Consider the following 21,412-nt stretch of genomic DNA (forward strand, 5'->3'; position numbering starts at 1 on the left):
TGGGTTTGGGCGGGGCGAGTGCGTAGCGCTGGTGTTTCCTCTTCTGGCGCGCGGTGGTGGTGGTTCTTGCGGTTAGGCTGTGGTGTAGGCTGGTGCTTGGGTTAGGTCTGGCGGTGTTTTTGTGCAACCCCTCCCGGGGGGCGGGGGGGCCAGCCTTCTGCTCTGTCTGCCGGGTCGGGGTGGGGTGGGGTGGGATGGATGGGGGTGGTTCAGGGTTGCACTGTACTAGCCATTTTCTTATAATACGCGTATTAATATGCAGTACACAGCTTTCTAGTACAATACACCATAATTCACTTATAATTCGCCGGCGAGCAAGGGTTAGTACGTGCTATAGTACGTCCCATGCAGCCTATGCCCGGTCCCATTGCAAATTTCGCTCTCCGTGTTCCTCCTTAGTATCCTCCCTGTATCCTACTATACATGACCATACTCGAGGCCGTTACAGCTCGCTATGCTGTTGGAAACGCATACTTGTTATTAAATGTCGAGAAATGAGCGGAGTGACAACTGCGCAGCCTGTTTTACCTACTGTTTGACCATCAAGTTTATCCATCCAGAGCTCCATTGCGCGTATCCAATAGGGCAGGCTCGGTTCGCGCATGGCATCGGCCATCGTGTCACTGATATCAGGCTTTTGGTTGTGAGCAACTACACACACAGAATCATATTATGCTTAAGACGTTGCCTATGTTGCGTCTATGTTGCCTCTCGCCACTGCACTGTGCCACCGACGCATTGACACGGCATGACCACCGGCCACCAGCACCCGCCGGCGACCCCCACACCCTCGCCCCCCGCCCCCCTGGCGTATTTTGCGCCGTACTGAGACCCAGGAGAGGCGTACTAGTACTCAGTACGTACTACGTGGCGGTTTTTGAGGTGTTTGTTTTCTGTTTTTCTTCTCTTTTCTTCTCTTCTTGCCCTGTCAGGGTTCTGGTCTCGGGGACCAGGCTGCTTTCGGGCAGTAGGGGGGCAGCGCGTCTGCCCCTGTTCAACCTTGTAAGGATGATTCCTCAAAAAAAAAATAAGCTGGACACTCCAGGAAGATGTGCGTTAGGCTGGCCCACGCCCGCGGGCCAGGTGGCCCGCAGGCGGGGTGAGGACAGTGCGCCCCCAACCCCCCGCACCCCGTGGTCACCCGTGGACGAATTCCCTTGCCCGCCCTGTACAGCCCGCAAGGCAGGTAAGCATGTTGCAGCCGATACACCAGCACCTTTGCCCCCCGACTAGCGTGGCTGTCCCACAGCCTCCGCCACGTACCCCGCAGAAGGGACGCATCCGGGGGCGGCATGCGAGGGTCGCCCTCCACCGCCGCCGCTGCTGCCGCCGCCGCCGTGGCAGGCCCCGTGCTAGGTCCCGCCCCTCCCGCCGCCTGCTCCTGCAGCCGCGCGGACCGCCGCGGCCCCTCACCCGACTGCTGGGACGGGGACGCATACGACTGCAGTTCTCTCGCCGGCGTGTTCTGCAGCCCGGCTGCCGCAGAGGTGCGGTGGAGCCAGGGGTCCAGAGCCACCGGGTTATTGTGGAAGTGCTGCGCCGCCGTGGTGGTCAGCTGCGCCGCTGCACGCTGCCACTCCGCCTCCCGCTCCGCCAGCCGCGACTGTGCCGCCGGCTGGGTCCCCGACCCTTCCGCCTGCTGTGCTGGCGCCGGGCACGGCATGGCTGCGGGGCGGGCCGGAGCCGGAGGTGCGGCCGGGTTAGCCGCGGTGATGGCCCGCCGCACGTCCCGCACCGTGTAGTCCGCCAAGCTGACACCCGCAATCCGGCAGTGCTCCGGGTGCACCACCACCCCAGCCTCCGGCGCCAGGAAGTACGGCGCCCTAGGCCACGCCCCCGCCCGTTCCCCTGGTGATGCTGCATCGTACGCCGCCCGCTCTTCAAAGGTCCACAGGTGCCGCGGCTTGCGATGCTGCAGCACACAGGCAGGCTGCCACGCCCCATGCACCGCCGGGGGCAGCACGCCAGGTCCAGGCTCCAAGAGCCGCCCCGTGTGGTGGACGTAGGACACAGCCCCCGCAGCGTTAGCCACCCACAGCTGGTCCAGGCTAACCCTCCACTGTGGTGGCACCGCTGGCGGCTGAGTGGCTGGCTGCGGCGGATGCTGTTCCACACCCGCGCTCCGCATGTGGCCGACCGCGGCCGCCAGCCGGGCAGGCAGCCCCGCTGGCGCTGGCGCGTCGCTGTACACCCACGCCCACGTGGTGGTGGAGTCCGGGCGTATGGCTGTATGCGTCCGCGGAGGGACTTGGGTTTGGGCCGCGCATGCTGCGCTGGATCCGCCTGCTCACTGCCAACGGCTCTGCCCGCGTGTGTGTGAACGGGATGCTCTCTGACGCCTTCCCAGTGCTGAACGGCTTGCCGCAGGGCAGCACCGCCTCACCACCCCTGTGGGTCATCCAGCTGCAGCCACTGACGTCCTTTCTGAGGCGGCAGGTGGAGCAAGGGGCACTGTGCACGCCCCTGTTACCCAGCGGCGAGCAGGCGCCACCGGCTGCCCACCACGCTGACGACACGACCCTCACGGCGCGCGACCCGGCGGTGGACGGGCCGGTCCTGATGGCGGCAGTACAGCTGTTCTGCCGCGCGTCCAACGCCCGTGTCCATCCGGACAAGAGCAAGGCCATGGGCCTTGGCAGGTTTGCGCACCTTTTTTTTTTTTAAAGTCATCCTTACAAGGTTGTGGTGGTAGACGCACTACCACCCTACTGCCAAAGCAGCCTGGATCATATCACAGAACCTCGATAGGGCCAGAGATCAGAGAAGAGAAGAGAAGTTTTCGTTCCACCACACACCTACTGGAAACCTCAACAGCCAGGTGACACCACACACCTACTGGAGTTCTCAACACCTAGGTGACAACTACAGCCACTGCCATGACCACACAGATCATCTAGAGCTCTCCAGTTGACAGGCCCAGAGCTCCACTTGAATCTTGGATCTTGAACTTGAAAGCTCTCCAGTTGCAGGCCCAGAGCTCCAGCCTTGTACCCCAGAGACTCCCTGCACCACAGGGGGGGTCTACACACCACCAAGGTGTGGATGGGTTTTGGTAAACCAGGGCCCTTCCTGGTGGGGTGACCGGGATTTGAACATAACATTCTAAATGGTTAAGACACTCAAGCCGATTTCGTTAAGGCTTCGAGAGATCCTGGGTTCGAATCCCGGTCACCCCACCAGGAAGGGCCCTGGTTTACCAAAACCCATCCACACCTTGGTGGTGTGTAGACCCTCCCTGTGGTGCAGGGAGTCTCTGGGGTACAAGGCTGGAGCTCTGGGCCTGCAACTAACTGGAGAGCTTTCAAGTTCAAGATCCAAGATTCAAGTGGAGCTCTGGGCCTGTCAACTGGAGAGCTCTAGATGATCTGTGTGGTCATGGCAGTGGCTGTAGTTGTCACCTAGCTGTTGAGAACTCCAGTAGGTGTGTGGTGTCACCTGGCTGTTGAGGTCTCCAGTAGGTGTGTGGTGGAACAAACTTCTCTTCTCTTCTCTGATCTCTGGCCCTATCGAGGTTCTGTATTATGATCCAGGCTGCCTTGGCAGTAGGGTGGTAGTGCGTCTACCACCGCAACCTTGTAAGGATGACTTTTAAAAAAAAAACACAGCAGGCGGGGGATTCGGGGCCCCAGCCGGCGGCACAGTCGCGGCTGGCGGAGCAGGAGGCGGAGTGGCAGCGTGCAGCGGCGCAGCTGACCACCACGGCGGCGCAGCACTTCCACAATAACCTGGTGGCTCTGGACCCCTGGCTTCACCGCACCTCTGCGGCAGCCGGGCTGCAGAACACGCCGGCGAGAGAACTGCAGTCGTATGCGTCCCCGTCCCAGCAGTCGGGTGAGGGGCCGCGGCGGTCCGCGCGGCTGCAGGAGCAGGCGGCGGGAGGGGCGGGACCTAGCACTGGGCCTGCCACGGCGGCGGCGGCAGCAGCGGCGGCGGTGGAGGGCGACCCTCGCATGCCGCCCCCGGATGCGTCCCTTCTGCGGGGTACGTGGCGGAGGCTGTGGGACAGCCACGCCAGTCGGGGGGCAAAGGTGCTGGTGTACCGGCTGCAACATGCTTACCTGCCTTGCGGGCTGTACAAGGCGGGCAAGGGCATTCGGCCACGGGTGACCACGGGGTGCGGGGGGTTGGGGGCGCACTGTCCTCACCCCGCCTGCGGGCCACCTGGCCCGCGGGCGTGGGCCAGCCTGACACACATCTTCCTGGAGTGTCCAGCTTATGCGCAGGCGAGGAAGTGGCTGCAGCAGCTGTGGGCCTGCGTTGCGCCCCAGGCAGCGGCGCCGCCAGTGACGGACGCAGGCTTCATGCTGGGGGACCGCATGGGTATGTGGGCCTCAGGCCCGCGGGGGGCGGGCGCGCTGCTGTGGAGCACTTTGCGGGCCACCTTCTTGTACGCCGTCTGGTGTGCATACTGGTCCCGCGAGCCTGCTAAGCAGACATCGGAGCATGTGGTTCGGGAGGTGGTCAGCGAGCTGCGCAGGGTGATGCAGCTGCGTTTCACTGCCGCCACGCTAACCCCTGAAACCCTGTCGGCTCTGCCCACTCAGCTTCTCACCGCACAGCTCAAGGCGGCTAAGCTGGAGCACTTTGTTGCCATCTGGACGGCGGGTGGCGCGCTTTGTGAAGTGGAGGAGGTTCAGGGTGGGTCACCGAAGTTGAACTTGCGGCTGACGCTTGCATCACCTGTGCAGGCCCCCTAGGTTTCCTTTTGGGCGGCGTGTCGTTCCAGGCGCTGGCGTGGCGTTTATCGTCATCAGCTTATCTGGCGCCCATGTGTTTTAGCTCTGGCTGGCGTCACAGCGCCTGGGCGGCTGTGGGACTTCCTTTTTTTTTTTGAGGAATCATCCTTACAAGGTTGAACAGGGGCAGACGCGCTGCCCCCCTGCTGCCTGAAAACAGCCTGGTCCCCGAGACCAGAACCCTGACAGGGCAAGAAGAGAAGAAAAGAGAAGAAAACAGAAAGCAAACACCTCGAAAACCGCCACCAACCACCCCCAACCATCCCACCCCACCCCACCCCGACCCGGCAGACAGAGCAGGAGGCTGGCCCCCCCGCCCCCCGGGAGGGGTTGCACCAAAACACCGCCAGACCTAACCCAAGCACCAACCTACACCACAGCCTAACCGCAAGAACCACCACCACCGCGCGCCAGAAAAAGAAACACCAGCACTACGCACTCGCGTTTATTACCCGCACGAGGCACCACGACCACAGCGGCCGAATGGTCCTATGAACAAACGCAACATGGTGTCTCAACGCACCGCAGCCGCATAGATGACATACTCATGTGCACGACAACGCTCACCGCGTGCCCCAGCCCACACGAGCATCTAAGTACAGTCGCGGGCAACTTCGACCATAAACCTGTACACGTAAAACTGCCTGCTGACGCGCTGCACCTATGGGAAGCACCGCAGCCCGCAGCGCCACCAGCAACAACATCTGAAGACAGCCCACGCTGGTCCCGTGTGACGCTTCCAATCACCAAGAAGCAGCTGGCCGCCGCTGCCGCCCACTTGGAGGACATAATGGTCGAGGCCACGGCAGACCTGCACAATGCCAGCAAGGGCGCGGTGCAGGTGATTGACAATGCTCTGAAACAGCACACTAAAAACCCAACCACCTACCCGGCAAATACAATGCACTGGGACTTGGCGCACAACAGAATTGTACAACAAACTGACGTGAACCAGCTAGCTGAGCGGTTAGGCAAGGCTCTCGAAGACGGCCTCACCTGCCTACTTGAAGAGTGCACACTAAAACCGCCACACACTGGGAAACACCATCTTTCCCGGTCAGCTGCCCGACATCTTAAACCACTGTGGGACAAGGAGGTGGAACTCAAGCAAACCCTCACTAACCTGACAGCCGGCGGTGCAGCGCCAGACACAACAACGGAAGGAGAGGCTGCCACCATACGAGGTCAGATAAAGGACTGCCAAGCCCAACACCGCCAGTTGGTGGCGGACCGAGCCAAAGCGCAGCGTGAAGCTGCTGCCGCTGCCCTCCAGCACACGCTCGCCACCAGGCCTGCGCAAGGGCACAAACGCATCTTTCAGAAAGAAGCAACCGAACGGGGCCTCCCCGCGGTCCGCAATCCTGAAACAGGCGAGGTGGTAACCGACCCTCCCAGCATTCTAACCGCCCTGGATGGCCACTTCCGCAAACTGTCAGCCCCCCCACGAGGGCCCCGCACAGGTGAATACCGCCTGTCACCCGGCGCAACGCGTGGGTACCCGTTCGAACTACCTAACGCTACGGATGCCTTCACGCTTGAGCGTAACAGGCACCCGGAAGCACACTCCATGCTTTCTAGCATGGCAGACCCCGCCAACTTTGACCACTGTATCGCCCACCTCTCTCGTAACAAAGCCACGGGCCCAGACGGCATTCCGAACGAGCTGCTCCGCATCTTGCCTCACGGCATGAAGCGAGCCCTACACAACACACTGAAGATCATGTACGTCAAGTCCACAATCCCGGAGTCCTGGGCCACTTCGGACACGGTCCTGCTCCCAAAACCTGGGGACGCTCTCGACATCAAGAACAAGAGGCCCATTGCTCTAGCCAACACTTGCTATAAACTGTACACCTCTATGCTCACCCTGGGCATCGGCGAACTGGCAGGCCCACTCCAGCTGTTCAGCGAATCACAGGAGGGCTTCCGGGCCTATTGCAACACGGAACGGCAGATACTGAACCTTGTGCATGTATTGGAGGACGCTGCCCTGTATGGGAAAGACGTATACGCAGTATATGTTGACTACAGCTCTGCGTTTAACACAATCGATCAGGACAGGCTACTCCAGATTATGTTCGATCTGGGCCTGCCCGACGACCTGATACGCGCAGTCCGCAACCTATACGCGCACGCCACCACCCGCATTCGTACTGAACATGGATGCACATCCGCCATCCCAATAGAACGTGGCACGGTGCAAGGCGACACCCTGTCTCCTGTACTGTTTATCTTGTTCATGGAACCGCTTGTGCGGTGGCTCCACGCAGGTGGGCGGGGCTACCGCTATGGATGCCTCAGCCCGGAAGACAATGCACGGTACCACTGCAGCGCCGCCGCGTACGCTGACGACTTGGCGGCCCTGACCACAACGCTGGAAGACCTGCAGATCCAATGTGACAAAATCTCGGACTATGCAGACTGGGCAAGCCTGCGAGTCAATCACACCAAGTGCGCAGCTACCGCCATCTGGCACAACAAGTCCCGGTCCACCCCGACCCTCGACGGACCCACCGGCCAAGCCACGCTGAATGCGATGCACCGTGAACTGACTAACAAGCTACGAATTGGTAACACCACTGTACCGTACTACCCGCCCACAAAACCCTACAAATACCTGGGGGTGCAACTCACCTTCTCACTAGACTGGAAGGCGCAAGTCTCCCGCGTCACGGAAACTGTGAAAGAAAAGGGCACGGCCATAGCCACGTCACTGGCCACGCCGGCACAACGCCTACGCATGCTGCAGCAATGCGTCCACACCTCAATCGCCTATGCATTCGCTGCGATGCCATACACGAAACAGGACATCGCAAACTTTGACGCTGCACTGGCCGGTTACGCAAAACGGTGCTACGGGCTGCCACGCAGCTTCCCTACCCGTACCACCCTTCTCCCAATCGAAGAATATGGCCTAGGACTGGGCTCACTCTTACCCCAGTACGCGCGTGTGGCCAACCGCGCGCTTGTCCTTGCTCTAAATGACACAGGCCGACTGGGCGTGGTTACCCGTGCCCTCCTGCCACGGCAGCATAGCCTGGCGGGTACGAGCCTCGCACACCACCTACCTGCAGACAGAGGGCGCTTCTTCACAACTCTGCAACAGATGACCCTCGCTCGTGAGCATGGTATACAGCTCTTTTACAACGGCACACCGTATGCCACCCCTACCTGGTCAATTGTCGAGGCTTTGGACGCCGCAGCTGCAGCGCGTGCGGCAGCACCCCTCCCTGTCGAACACGTGCTCCCGCTAGCGGAACTCCAGCTCGAATTCAGCCACTTGGTCGACCGCAATACGAGCCGCCATCTGATTAGCACCCGGGAGCTCGAGAAACTCCTGGGGGCAAGCAGGGTCCGCCACAAACACAAGGTTGCGCTCAACAGGCTGAGTCTGGCCCTGGTTGCCACGGCGGGATTGGACGGAGACCAAATACCACCGGAAAAACACGGGAGCCCGAACCCGCTTCCGCCTACCCAGCGTGTGATCCCACCCCTGGAAGAACTCCAGGCCCTCTCCGCACGGAACGACCCTCGACCCCCAGGCATGGCACCACCCCTCACCGCACTCATGACGGGAGGCCCCGCCCCACAGCCCCTCACCCCAGCCCCAAACACAACAACCCAAATGGACATCGAAGAAGCCAGCCCACTCTATCACAACCCGCCCTTGCAATACACGCCAACTGCCTTGGGGCAGATGGCCCCAACTCCTGCCCCAGCCGCGGATACCGCAGCTCCCGTCACCCAACCCGAAGCCAACCTGCGGACACGGCCACGGAAGACGCCCGTCATGCGCACTCCCACACACCCAACTGCCCACTCCCGCCGCATCACGAAGCACGCCGCCCAAAAGGCCCGCATTGCAGAAAACACGCGCACAACACCCGACGACCTGCTCACCGGTGATAAAGCCGCAATCAGCACGGCTATGCGCCTCACAAATGGAGACGAAAGCCTGGCCGTTGGCACACGTGGGTACGAAACGGCACGTTCAGTGTTCACGGCCCTGGCAAAAGACATGAGCAGGCACAACCACCTCTGCAAGCCCCACCCAAGGGACCCCCCTTCATTCAACAACCGAACCCCGGTTACCCGCACGCAACGGCCCCTGGCCCCCACAATAACCACTCTGCTCACTGCGAATGCGACCACGCCGTCTACTGGCGCCGTGCAAACCTACCTTCTCCACCAAGGGCAGCCAGCCGCGGCCGCCGCTGAGGACCCAATGGATGTCGACGCCGCAGCACCTGAGCACGACCAAATGGAAGTGGACGATAGTCAGCACGACCTGATGGAAGCGGACGATAGGCAGCAAGCCTCACCACTCAGGCTGTCTCACCGGCGGGGCAAGCAAACACTCTGGAAACTAGCCCGGGAACGTGTAGTCAAGGACCTGGTCCACCCTCCTACTGATGACTGCACCAACGGAGATGCGCAGCTTACCTACGACCTGGATAATGATGGCCAGGAGCTGGCGGCCATCCTGTACCGCACAAACCAACAAACTGTCACAGATAAGGAAATTGCACGCAAACGCAAAGCGGGCGAGGACACAACCAACACCCGCGAGCCATACTTTGCGGTCCAATGGAAGCCATCTGTTATCCCACCTGGCCTAGTCACCGCCTTCTCACGCATGGGCTACGCCACGGTCACAGACGTGCGCTGCTACAAGCACCCACTGCAGGCTCGCCCACGCGCGACGCAGCCCCACCCGGACGGGGCCGGCACGACAGCCGCAGACACAGCAACAGCGGCTCAACCCGCCGGCATCCTACCCGCATACGCGCCGCCCACCGCACCTGCGCCCGGGCCACCCGAGACAACACATGCCCCACGTGCGGCCCTCTTTTCATCGAGGTCGACTCGTCTCCTGCGCCAAGTTACGTGGGCAAACAGCAATGAGCGTGAGCGTGACCTTAAGCATGACCTGGAGTGGGAGGAGCTGATCTCAGAATACACCAATCGACTTGCTGCGGGACCTGATGCACCCGCCCGCCCCACACGGCCTCCAAAGGATCGCAACCTGACAATGCGGCAACGTCAGGGCCGACACGATGACGACCCGGATGATCAAGCAGCGCGTGCACGGGTGACCCGCGCAGCAACCATCATCTCTACCGTCCCCAGCGATCCCTACCACGACGTTTCCCCCCCAGGCAGCTACGCCATCACTACCCCCACAGCAGGCCGGGCCCTCCCCCGAGAGGCCCATGTCTATGAACCCAGCGGACGCTGGCTTGGCATGCTCACCTACGCACGCCTTCAAACGCTCTGGGAAAGCTTCAACCGGACCAACAACAACCGGACCAAGGCCTTCGAGGAGGCGGTGGCTGCCCTGCTGCACAGATATCGGCGCGACCCGGGGCAAACTGATCATAAGACGGCACCACAGCACCAGACGTCCCTCCCCTCGGCAACCGTCCGAGCCGTTGTGCGCAGCCTGCGAAACACCGGCAGGGGGAGGGTCAAGGAAATGTTTGCCTCGCCCCTGAACCACACGACCGATGCCGATGAATACTGGAGCCGGGAAGCCGCTGATGTGGTGTTCGGCGCCCAACACGATGCCTACAGCACTGCATGGACAGGGCTCCACTATGCACACCCTCCTGCAAACCCCGATGCCTCACGACAGGCCCTCGTATGGGCCCTCGCCAGTGCCGAGACAGTCAACAACTCCCCGGAACCCACACTGACCATTCTAGTCCTCCCAAAGTGCGCAACTTACCCACACACACAGTGGCTAACCCACCCGCTCTGCCGCCGACTCGCCACCTGGACGAACGGAGAACTTGACTCCCCAGGCACAGCTGGGATGGAGCCTGGACTCGGCACTGACGTGCCCCTGCAGAAGCAACGCGGAGCCATACTGGTTGCCGTTGGCAACACAGCTGGGCTAAACGCCTTCACGCAGAGCTGGAAAGGCCTTCGCTCCTCACTGGTAGCCGGTCCCCACGCGCCCGCAACCGTCGCTGACACCCACCTCGGGTCAGGTACGTTAAACACGTCGTGTCCCCACATCCCACGTCACATCTCCAAACATGCCAAGTACCTCGCAACTCACCAGAACATTGCTACTATGGTCACGCCTGACGAAGCTCCAGCGACACCGAGGTTGAATCGGACACAATTCCAACGTACACTGCCGCTGGCCCACAACCCCGAGGAAATTGTATGGACCGATGGCTCGGTATCCAAGATAACTACTGAAAACGGTAGAGAACTACAAGTGGCTGGGGCTTGTGCTTGGCATAAAGACCGTGTTGTCTACGTAAACCCAAATGGATTTGGCTGCACTAACACTATTACACGCGCCGAGCTCGCTGCAATTCGTGCAGCCCTGGAAGAATTCGGAGGTGAAACTAGTATGTTCGCGAAGAAAACGCTAACCATTGCCAGTGACTCAGCTGCAAGCTTGTATCTAATTAAACGGGCTATTAACGAACCACGCCGCTTACATCTGAGCAAACATAAGGCACTTCTGAGTTCGATCGCCGATTTGCTCCATGCACGAGCGAAGAGGGACGCACACACCGTTTTCCTTAAAGTCATTTCTCACACGGGTCTGCACGGTAATGAAGAAGCCGATAAAGGTGCAGCAGACGTAGCTACAAGCACTAAACCGGCTGACGTCTCGGAGCTCGCTGACAATAACCCCCACGCCACACACTGGTGGCCAGCAACGACCCGGACGCGGGAAGATGGCTCTACCACCGTGCACTACATCTCGGACCTCAATCGGGGCCTCCTGAAAACACTAGACCCTTCCTCCCATGGCCGTCATTCCAAACACACACTCTACACGACCAAGTGGGCGGAGTCCGCCCCACACCTGGACACTAGGGCCAGCACCGCCTACATGACGCACCCCGGCGCTGGGCACAGCCTCCGACGCTTCATCCAGAACGCCAGACAGGGAGGCCTCATCTGCCCCGCCCGGCTTGCGCTGTTCAAACTACGTGCAAGTGACACTTGTGCACTCTGCGCCCCGATTCACCAGCGCGCTGGATCCCCCCCCGAACGGGGCAACGCAGGCCACCTTGCCGGCCACTGTGCGCACCCCCAACTTGTTGGGGCCCGCATCGCCAAACACAATGCCGCCGTCCGCATGATCGTGGAATGCCTGCACCATGGCGCCAATGGTGGCGGGTACATGTTGATGGACGCAAGCAGTGCAGATGCACGCCCCGAATACTGTGCGGGCACCTGCCCCCCCAAATGGATGCTGCGCAACAATATCCCCGAGGCCGACCGAAAAAGGATGAGGCCTGACATCCTGTTCATCCCATCCCTACCACGCTCCGACGTGGGGGCTAGTGGGCCCCGCGGCCTTACAACCGCCGGCCGACGGCAACACAAAGTCTACCTGATAGAAGTTGGTTACACATCGGACCTCCACCACAGCGAAAAGTGTGACCAGAAACAAGCCCAGCACACTCGCCTAGCCGACGCCCTGCGGGATGCAGGCTGGGACGTAGTATATAAAAAGGAGCAGATTGTTACGCTGGGCCACGGCGGCACTGTATCAAACACCTTGGAACCCCTCCTTCGGTCGCTGGGTGCCACCACCACATCAGCAAAATCCTGCTGCTCGCGCATACACATGCACAGTGTCATCAGCCTGCGCACCACATCCCTTCTCTACTACCGCCTTGAGCGCGAAATGGGGATTGTGAACTCACGCCAAGTCGGCCCCACTGGCGGCGCCACGGCTGCTGGCCCCAGCCCCCGCGATCCCGGCTAACTTTCCACCTTTTGACACGGTGGGGTGAGCAAAACTCACTCCTCCTTAAGAAACGCGGCCTCCTTCGTGAACCGCGTACATATTATTATTATTAACTGCCGGATTGCGGGTGTCAGCTTAGCGGACTACACGGTGCGGGACGTGCGGCGGGCCATCACCGCGGCTAACCCGGCCGCACCTCCGGCTCCGGCCCGCCCCGCAGCCATGCCGTGCCCGGCGCCAACACAGCAGGCGGGGGATTCGGGGCCCCAGCCCGCTGCAAGACGCGCTGAGCAGGAAGGCCCACAGCCGCCCAGGCGCTGCGACGCCAGCCAGAGCTAAAACACATGGGCGCCAGATAAGCTGATGACGATAATACGCCACGCCAGCGCCTGGAAAGAAACGCCGCCCAAAAGGAAACCTAGGGGGCCTGCACAGGTGATGCAAGCGTCAGCCGCAAGTTCAACTTCGGTGACCCACCCTGAACCTCCTCCACTTCACAAAGCGCACCACCCGCCGACCAGATGGCAACAAAGTGCTCCAGCTTAGCCGCCTTGAGCTGTGCGGTGAGAAGCTGAGTGGGCAGAGCCGACAGGGTTTCAGGGGTTAGCGTGGCGGCAGTGAAACGCAGCTGCATCACCCTGCGCAGCTCGCTGACCACCTCCCGAACCACATGCTCCGACGTCTGCTTAGCAGGCTCGCGGGACCAGTACGCACACCAGACGGCGTACAAGAAGGTGGCCCGCAAAGTGGTCCACAGCAGCGCGCCCGCCCCCCGCGGGCCTGAGGCCCACATACCCATGCGGTCCCCCAGCATGAAGCCCACGTCCGTCACTGGCGGCGCCGCTGCCTGGGGCGCAACGCAGGCCCACAGCTGCTGCAGCCACGTCCTCGCCTGCGCATAAGCTGGACACTCCAGGAAGATGTGCGTCAGGCTGGCCCACGCCCGCGGGCCAGGTGGCCCGCAGGCGGGGTGAGGACAGTGCGCCCCCAACCCCCCGCACCCCGTGGTCACCCGTGGCCGAATTCCCTTGCCCGCCCTGTACAGCCCGCAAGGCAGGTAAGCATGTTGCAGCCGATACACCAGCACCTTTGCCCCCCGACTGGCGTGACTGTCCCACAGCCTCCGCCACGTACCCCGCAGAAGGGACGCATCCGGGGGCGGCATGCGAGGGTCGCCCTCCACCGCCGCCGCTGCTGCCGCCGCCGCCGTGGCAGGCCCAGTGCTAGGTCCCGCCCCTCCCGCCGCCTGCTCCTGCAGCCGCGCGGACCGCCGCGGCCCCTCACCCGACTGCTGGGACGGGGACGCATACGACTGCAGTTCTCTCGCCGGCGTGTTCTGCAGCCCGGCTGCCGCAGAGGTGCGGTGAAGCCAGGGGTCCAGAGCCACCGGGTTATTGTGGAAATGCTGCGCCGCCGTGGTGGTCAGCTGCGCCGCTGCACGCTGCCACTCCGCCTCCCGCTCCGCCAGCCGCGACTGTGCCGCCGGCTGGGGCCCCGAATCCCCCGCCTGCTGTGTTGGCGCCGGGCACGGCATGGCTGCGGGGCGGGCCGGAGCCGGAGGTGCGGCCGGGTTAGCCGCGGTGATGGCCCGCCGCACGTCCCGCACCGTGTAGTCCGCTAAGCTGACACCCGCAATCCGGCAGTTAATAATAATAATATGTACGCGGTTCACGAAGGAGGCCGCGTTTCTTAAGGAGGAGTGAGTTTTGCTCACCCCACCGTGTCAAAAGGTGGAAAGTTAGCCGGGATCGCGGGAGCTGGGGCCAGCAGCCGTGGCGCCGCCAGTGGGGCTGACTTGGCGTGAGTTCACAATCCCCATTTCGCGCTCAAGGCGGTAGTAGAGAAGGGATGTGGTGCGCAGGCTGATGACACTGTGCATGTGTATGCGCGAGCAGCAGGATTTTGCTGATGTGGTGGTGGCACCCAGCGACCGAAGGAGGGGTTCCAAGGTGTTTGATACAGTGCCGCCGTGGCCCAGCGTAACAATCTGCTCCTTTTTATATACTACGTCCCAGCCTGCATCCCGCAGGGCGTCGGCTAGGCGAGTGTGCTGGGCTTGTTTCTGGTCACACTTTTCGCTGTGGTGGAGGTCCGATGTGTAACCAACTTCTATCAGGTAGACTTTGTGTTGCCGTCGGCCGGCGGTTGTAAGGCCGCGGGGCCCACTAGCCCCCACGTCGGAGCGTGGTAGGGATGGGATGAACAGGATGTCAGGCCTCATCCTTTTTTCGGTCGGCCTCGGGGATATTGTTGCGCAGCATCCATTTGGGGGGGCAGGTGCCCGCACAGTATTCGGGGCGTAATCCGTTGTTGCATAACCTTAACCTCAAGAGTAAACTTATGCACAGTCGGCCAACTAGAATGCATACAAATACACCTCTTACCAACCTCGCAAGCTCGTCGCTAGGAAATATGTGGAAAATGGTTGCTCGGCGAAAGGTGGAGCGAAAGTCCGCAGGTATCTGCGTTCTGATATGCTTTGCACTCTGCATGCTGACAACCAACGCGACCACGGCTGGGAACGAGTCTGGCTCTGCCGCGGCCGACCGCTGGTTTGACCGGGGACCGCCCCGGCATTCCAGCGCTTTCGTGCTATTGGGCAACCATGACCGTACCATGCCAATCCAAAAGTGGTCTGCAAGAGGTCTCACGACCTGCACCGAGAGCTCTGCGAAAGGGGGATGTTCGCATGTTTGCACCAACCGGGCAACTGGCGCACAGCTGCCAGCCCTAAGCCACACTGATGGCTCCATTGCGACACATGGAATTAACCACGCACACGGTAGCGTGTGGAGGGAGAACTTCAGCTTTGCGCACTCGATGTTCACAGTACACTCGAACCCCGCGAACGCGACGCTCTTGTCGGATCGCTGCTCTCAGAAAGGCATATTTGATACCAGTATACTGCACACGACGTGCTACACAGCTGGCAAGCGTGCTGGCGCCGAACCTTTCGGCATGTCGCCAAAGAGACCTTCGCAAAGCCCAACTGCTGCAAAACACCCGTCTTTTGAGGAGCTTGTAAGCTCCAAGCACATACCAGTTGCCTCAGAGCCGCTCGCCAACGACGTCCCAGAAAGGGGTCGAGCCGAGCCTCTTGGCCTCCAGTATTATACAGCTAATTCCCAGCTCTATGAAAATGCGAGTTTGCTCACAGAACCACAACCGACAAGCTCCGAACGAAGGCAATACCGAAGCCCTAGCGGACTCCTGTCGCGCGCAAAGGTTAAGCCAAAGCCTGGATGCACCAACATACGCAATGTGATGATAACTGCCTTGCAACCGGTAGGGGAGGGACTCCTTTCTACAAATCTGAAAATAGCACAGGCATGCAGGAGTGGCATGAGAAAGTTATGCACAGCGGAGGGAGTATACCGTTCATATGCGAGTAAGACAATCGGGCTGCTTGGAGAGAGCCTGTTAACGAGTGTGCTTGCGCTGGGCGACCTGGGCAGTCGGCATGGAGGAACCATGCTGCGCTCCGGTGCTTCGGCACTGCACTCCATGGCAGAAACAGCTTACGGGCCCCAACCAACCCACAACTGTAGTGCCTCCTGGGAAAACTCGCCGCTTCTTCGCCTGCACCTTGCACTTGCCGTCTACCTCCACTGGGTTGGAGCAGGGCATGTACGGGCAGCCATGCACAGCCATGCTATCGCCATCAGAGTGGGCACACACCTTGCAACCCTGTCTAGACTCGCCACCTACCAGACAGTCGCCCAGACTGGCAAAGCACTACACACCATACTTGACAAAGCCATTGTCAGCCTCGCCATCATCACCGCGACAGGGGCCATGTATATGCTCTGGACCCACCTCCTGCACACCGAAACCCACACTACCTCCATCAACACGGAAATCTATGCAAACGGTGCAATCCTCAGCCTGCTACTATGGGGTCCCACACTCACCACTCTTGCTCTCTCCCCACTGTGTGTAATAGCGCTTGCCTTCGGGATAACCGCCATCCCCGCAGCCCTCGGTCTCCTGTTCGCACTGACAGTGACATCCATCCTACCCGTCCTCTGTCTCCCAGCTCTCCTCAACTATGTGGTCCAAGTGACAAGGCAGATAGCCTCTGCAACCTGGGCCCGGCGGAAGCTACTACTCTGGGGAACGGCCATGGCCATCATCCTGCGAAACCTGTACCTCACACTGCCGGACCCTTGCAGTGTGCAACCGGCACAGCCGGCACTCTGGGGGCCAGCATTGGTCACCGGCCTACTTACTGCTAGCCAGGCAACCACTCTCCTCACGCTTACATATGCAGTAAACCGGACACACACAATGCCCTACATCAAGCCAACACTGCGAGGTGCGCTGCCCACAGACCCGACAGCCCCGCCGGCGCCCGCCGACCCTCGCACGCATGCGGCAGTGAACATCCGACCACCAGCCGCACTGCACTGGCCGCCAAACTCCAACACCACATACCATGAAACACAGCGGCAACACTTCTGCAGTGTCCACGCCCTCAACAACTCTTTGGGGCTCGCATGGCTCGACCCCCTGGATGTCCTCTCTTACGCTAAACGAGTGCACGCTCACCTCACAGCCACGCAAGACCCGAATGCCCTGTTCTGGAAAGAATGCTACTGCCCCAACAGTGGCGCCTTCAGCGAATTTCTCCTGAACCACTACCTGTACCACAATGCCACCATCAGCAACATATTCGCCTACCCCAACAGGAAGTTGATTATGCGCCGAACCCACTTTCCGCGACTCAACGGCGACATCAGCAAAGAAAAGGTCCTAGAGAGCCTTCCGGTAGCCGCCCGAACTCGCGGCTTTACCGTCCACCAGTACACTGTGCGACACACAATTGCTGTGCGTTACGAAGCAGGACAATGGAGAGTAATAGATTCGGTGAACAGCCCTATCCACAACACGGTCTTACACGACAACACTTGGAACACACTTGATGGGGAGGTCTGGTGCCTTGACGCGGTGCGTGCATCTGACACGGCAACACTTCAGGACGCACTTGGGCAACTCCGTGAGATCGTCCCGCCACCACGCCCGCCACCCCACATGGAGGCCACCAGACCCGTGCAGACAGGGCCCGCCGCCACAGGAAGGCCGGCACCAGAGCCAGCTCAACATGCCCAAGACAACTCACCGCTGCGGGCAGCACACAGGGCGCCACAGCATGCAGCACCCCACACTACCGCACCCGCGCAGCCACACAATGCAAATGCCGGCATAGCACCCCGACTCAACACGACAGGCACCCGACAAACTATCCTTAACTGGCTAGTACGGCCCACTGCACGCAACCACGCTCACATGGAACCCAACCAGGCACACACAAACACGAGACCCCCCAGCAGCAACACCACCCTACACATCGTGACCCACAATGTACGGGGACTGCTCTCAGAAATTCTGTCCACCGGCCAACCCGGCAACCTCAGCTTCACCCTCTGCAACCTAGCCCAATGGAAAGCCGACATAGTTGTCCTAACCGAGACAAAACTGACAGGGAAGACTGACTCAATCAAGCGAGCCTTCCGAAATGAAGGATACCGCCTCTACTGTAGCACTACTCCCCGCGCGGCCACAGCGCGCGGTAGCGCTGGCGTAGCGGTGGCCATCTCCGCCCGGTACAGTGACCTCGGCTGTGTCACACACCACACGCCCCCACCAACACTCCATGGCTATGTGTCACACGTTCAAATTAAGACCCCCGGGAGCACGCCTCTCACTGTACTGGGCATCTACGCACCAGAAGACATGCAAACCCGCAAGGCAATCTACACATACTGTCAGCAGGTGGTGGGCCGGGCGGACGCGTGCGGACACCACCTAGTCACCGCGGGAGACTTTAATGCCGTCGCCCGAGCACATGAGCGTGACAGCCCCATCGACACGGCGGACCGGGCCCACCAGCGGTTCCTTGCCGATAGTGGCCTGCGCCCTATCCGCGGAGACACCACTACCACTGCCGATTGGTCATATGAACAAACACGCCCGGGCATGGCCCCATACCACAGTCGCATCGATGACATCCTCCTATGCCCTGCCACGCGCGCTGCATGCACAGAAGCGCGTGAATACACCAGTACAGTTGCAGGCAACTTTGACCACAAACCAGTCCACGCAGAGTTACTAGCCGCGGACCTACAGCTATGGCCGGCACCACAGGCCGGCGCCCGGAACCCAGTCCCCCAGCAGCAGACCCAACAACGATGGGCCGAGGTCGCACTGCCTGTCACACAAAAGCAACTGGCCGCCGCAGCTATCCGCCTTGAGGAAGCCCTTGTGGAAGCAACAGCCGACCTGCATTCCGCAACAAGGCAGGCAACGCAATCAATTGAACATGCACTCACAAGGCACAGCATGGACCCCACAGGCTACCCCGCCAGCGTCATGCACCGAGACCTGGCGCAGGACACGAGCATCCAGAAGGCCGATATCAACCAACTTGCAGAACAACTTGCCTCCGCACTGGACACCGGGCTAACATGCCTCCTTGAAGAGTGCACCCGGAAAGCCCCCTTCACTGGCAAACACCACGCATCACGCTCCACCGCACGGGTGCTAAAGCCCCTATGGGACAAGGAAGTGGCCCTGAAGACACAACTGACAAACCTCACGCAAGGGCCCCAGGCCCTACCTGAGGTAGACGCCGCCAATGCGGCGGCAAAGCTGCGGAACGAAATAAAGGCCTGCCAGGCCGAGCACCGCCAGCTAGTGGCGGACCGCGCCAAAGCCCAGCGAGAGGCCGCTGCCACAGCGCTGCAACATACCCTGGCCACGCGCCCTGCACAGGGGCACAAGAGAATCTTTCAGAAGGAAGACATGGAACGGGGTCTCCCAGCGGTCCGGAACCCAGAATCTGGGGAGGTGACGACTGACTCCACCAGCATCCTCGCCATACTCGAAACCCACTTCCGAAAGCTGTCCGCCCCACCACGCGGCACCCGCACTGGGGACTTCCGACTACCCAGCAACGCCACACGCGGCTACCCATTTGAGAAAGCCGACGCAACAGATCAATTCACACTGGACCGCAACCGGCACCCTGACACACATTCCATGCTCCCCAGCATGGCAGACACGGCAAATTTTGAGCAGTGCATTTCTCACCTCTCCAGAAACAAGGCGACAGGCCCTGACGGCATCCCAAACGAACTGCTCCGTATCCTGCCATCGGGCATGAAGCGCAACCTCCACTGTATCCTGCAAATCATGTACGTCAAGTCACAAATACCTGAAACCTGGGCCGCATCAGAGACCGTGCTACTCCCCAAACCTGGAGACGCCCTGGACATAAAAAACAAACGGCCCATTGCGCTCGCAAATACCTGCTACAAGCTGTACACGTCCATGCTTACCTTGGGCATTGGCGAACTGGCTGGCCCCCTCCAGCTATTCAGTGAAGCGCAGGAAGGCTTCCGTGCCTACTGCAACACCGAAAGGCAGGTCCTAAATTTAGTACATGCCCTTGAGGATGCCGCACTGTTTGGAAAAGATGTCTATGCGGTATACGTGGACTATAGCTCCGCGTTTAACACAATCGACCAGGACCGATTACTACAAATTATGTTTGACCTTGGGCTGCCAACGGACCTGATCCGCGCAGTCCGCAACCTATATGCACATGCGACCACCCGCATCCGCACCGAACACGGAAGCACATCCGCCATTCCTATAGAGCGAGGCACCGTGCAAGGGGATACACTCTCACCTGTGCTCTTTATTCTGTTCATGGAACCTCTTGTCCGCTGGCTCCATGCGGGCGGACGGGGCTACCACTACGGCTGCCTGACCCCCAGCGAAAACCTGCAGTACCATTGCAGTGCCGCCGCGTACGCAGACGACCTGGCGGCGCTCACCAACTCGCTCGACGACCTGCAGGTTCAATGTGACAAAATCGCATCTTACGCCGAGTGGGCGAGCCTGCGTGTCAATCACACCAAGTGTGCCACCACCGCCATCTGGCACGACAAATCTCGCTCGGACCCCAACCTTGACGGGCCCACAGGAAAAGCTACCCTTGCCGCCATGCGCCGCAACATGACCAACACAATTAAGATTGGCACGACCCCTGTCCCGTACTTCCCCCCGACCCAGCCGTACAAGTACCTGGGAGTGCAGCTCACGTTCTCGCTGGACTGGTCGGCACATGTCGCAAGAGTCACCGAGATTGTGAAGGACAAGGGCACAGCCATTGCCACATCCCTGGCGACACCGGCACAACGCCTGCGCATGATACAACAGTGCGTGCACACCACAGTTGCATATGGATTCGCAGCAATGCCCTTCACAAAACAGGACATAACAACGCTCGACACTACCCTGGCTGGTTTTGCAAAGCGCTGCTACGGACTCCCCCGCAGCTTCCCCACCCGGACCTCCCTCCTGCCCGCCGACGAATACGGCTTGGGCCTGGGCTCCCTCCTGCCGCAATACGCGCGCGTGGCCCAGCGAGCCCTGGTCCTTGCCCTAAATGACTCGGGCCGTCTTGGGATAGTAACCCGAGCCCTTCTGCCGCGCCAGGCAAGCATAGCTGGCCCCACACAGGCCCACCTTCTCCCAGCCCATAGGTCACACCACCTTACGACGCTGAAACAGATGACCCTGGCAAAAGAGTACGGTGTCACACTGTACCAAAATGGGTCTGCCTTTACTGCGCCTACCTGGTCCATTGCCGCTGCCCTTGAGGCAGAAGCTGAGGCCCGGGGCGTCGAACCTCTCCCCATTGAATACGTCCTCCCTCTTGCGGACCTGAGGCTCGAACTGAGCCACCTGGTGGACCGCAACACAGGCAAACACCTGATTACTAGCTCGGACCTCGAGAAGCACATGGGAGCGAGCCGGGTCCGGCACAAGCACAAGGTAGCCCTGAACAGGCTTAGCCTTGCTCTCAGTATGGCTGCACGTGCAGGGGAAAACGCTCCAGCCCATGGCAGCCCTGCCCCCCTGACCACCGCACAGCGTGCACTGC

At 60.7% G+C, this 21,412-nt stretch overlaps 2 protein-coding genes across 2 annotated transcripts; one reads left to right on the forward strand and one right to left on the reverse strand.

Annotated features, from left to right (window-relative positions):
• Window positions 1-275: 275 nt before the first annotated feature.
• Window positions 276-3,591, forward strand: CHLRE_30g758197v5 (uncharacterized protein). The gene is made up of 3 exons (XM_043073004.1): window positions 276-1,099; window positions 1,388-1,487; window positions 2,368-3,591. The coding sequence occupies exons 1-3, from the start codon at window positions 1,050-1,052 to the stop codon at window positions 2,662-2,664; spliced, it is 447 nt and encodes a 148-aa protein (XP_042914071.1). The 5' UTR covers window positions 276-1,049; the 3' UTR covers window positions 2,665-3,591.
• Window positions 3,592-4,819: 1,228 nt separating this feature from the next.
• Window positions 4,820-9,655, reverse strand: CHLRE_30g758247v5 (uncharacterized protein). Its single transcript, XM_043073005.1, has 7 exons — window positions 9,539-9,655; window positions 9,180-9,219; window positions 8,917-8,983; window positions 8,637-8,691; window positions 7,251-8,073; window positions 5,860-6,636; window positions 4,820-5,547 (listed from the first exon to the last, which is right to left on the reverse strand). Exons 1-5 carry the CDS (start codon window positions 9,590-9,592, stop codon window positions 7,987-7,989), a joined length of 303 nt encoding a protein of 100 aa, XP_042914072.1. The 5' UTR covers window positions 9,593-9,655; the 3' UTR covers window positions 4,820-5,547; window positions 5,860-6,636; window positions 7,251-7,986.
• Between the last annotated feature and the right edge of the window lie 11,757 nt (window positions 9,656-21,412).

This window comes from Chlamydomonas reinhardtii, assembly GCF_000002595.2.
Source record: "Chlamydomonas reinhardtii strain CC-503 cw92 mt+ unplaced genomic scaffold scaffold_30, whole genome shotgun sequence".
Lineage (NCBI taxonomy): Eukaryota > Viridiplantae > Chlorophyta > Chlorophyceae > Chlamydomonadales > Chlamydomonadaceae > Chlamydomonas > Chlamydomonas reinhardtii.

What these genes read in the sequence shown, in the direction of transcription:
- CHLRE_30g758197v5 (XM_043073004.1), top strand. Translation starts at nt 1,050, where the DNA reads ATGTGCGTTAGGCTGGCCCACGCCCGCGGGCCAGGTGGCCCGCAGGCG. An exon ending in CCAGGTGGCCCGCAGGCGGG is followed by an intron (nt 1,100 to 1,387) that starts GTGAGGACAGTG and finishes CTGCTCCTGCAG; the next exon opens with CCGCGCGGACCGCCGCGGCC. An exon ending in GCAGCCCGGCTGCCGCAGAG is followed by an intron (nt 1,488 to 2,367) that starts GTGCGGTGGAGC and finishes GGCTTGCCGCAG; the next exon opens with GGCAGCACCGCCTCACCACC.
- CHLRE_30g758247v5 (XM_043073005.1), bottom strand. Translation starts at nt 9,592, where the DNA reads ATGAAAAGAGGGCCGCACGTGGGGCATGTGTTGTCTCGGGTGGCCCGG. An exon ending in CTCGGGTGGCCCGGGCGCAG is followed by an intron (nt 9,220 to 9,538) that starts GTGCGGTGGGCG and finishes TGTGCGGTACAG; the next exon opens with GATGGCCGCCAGCTCCTGGC. An exon ending in CATCATTATCCAGGTCGTAG is followed by an intron (nt 8,984 to 9,179) that starts GTAAGCTGCGCA and finishes GGTCGTGCTCAG; the next exon opens with GTGCTGCGGCGTCGACATCC.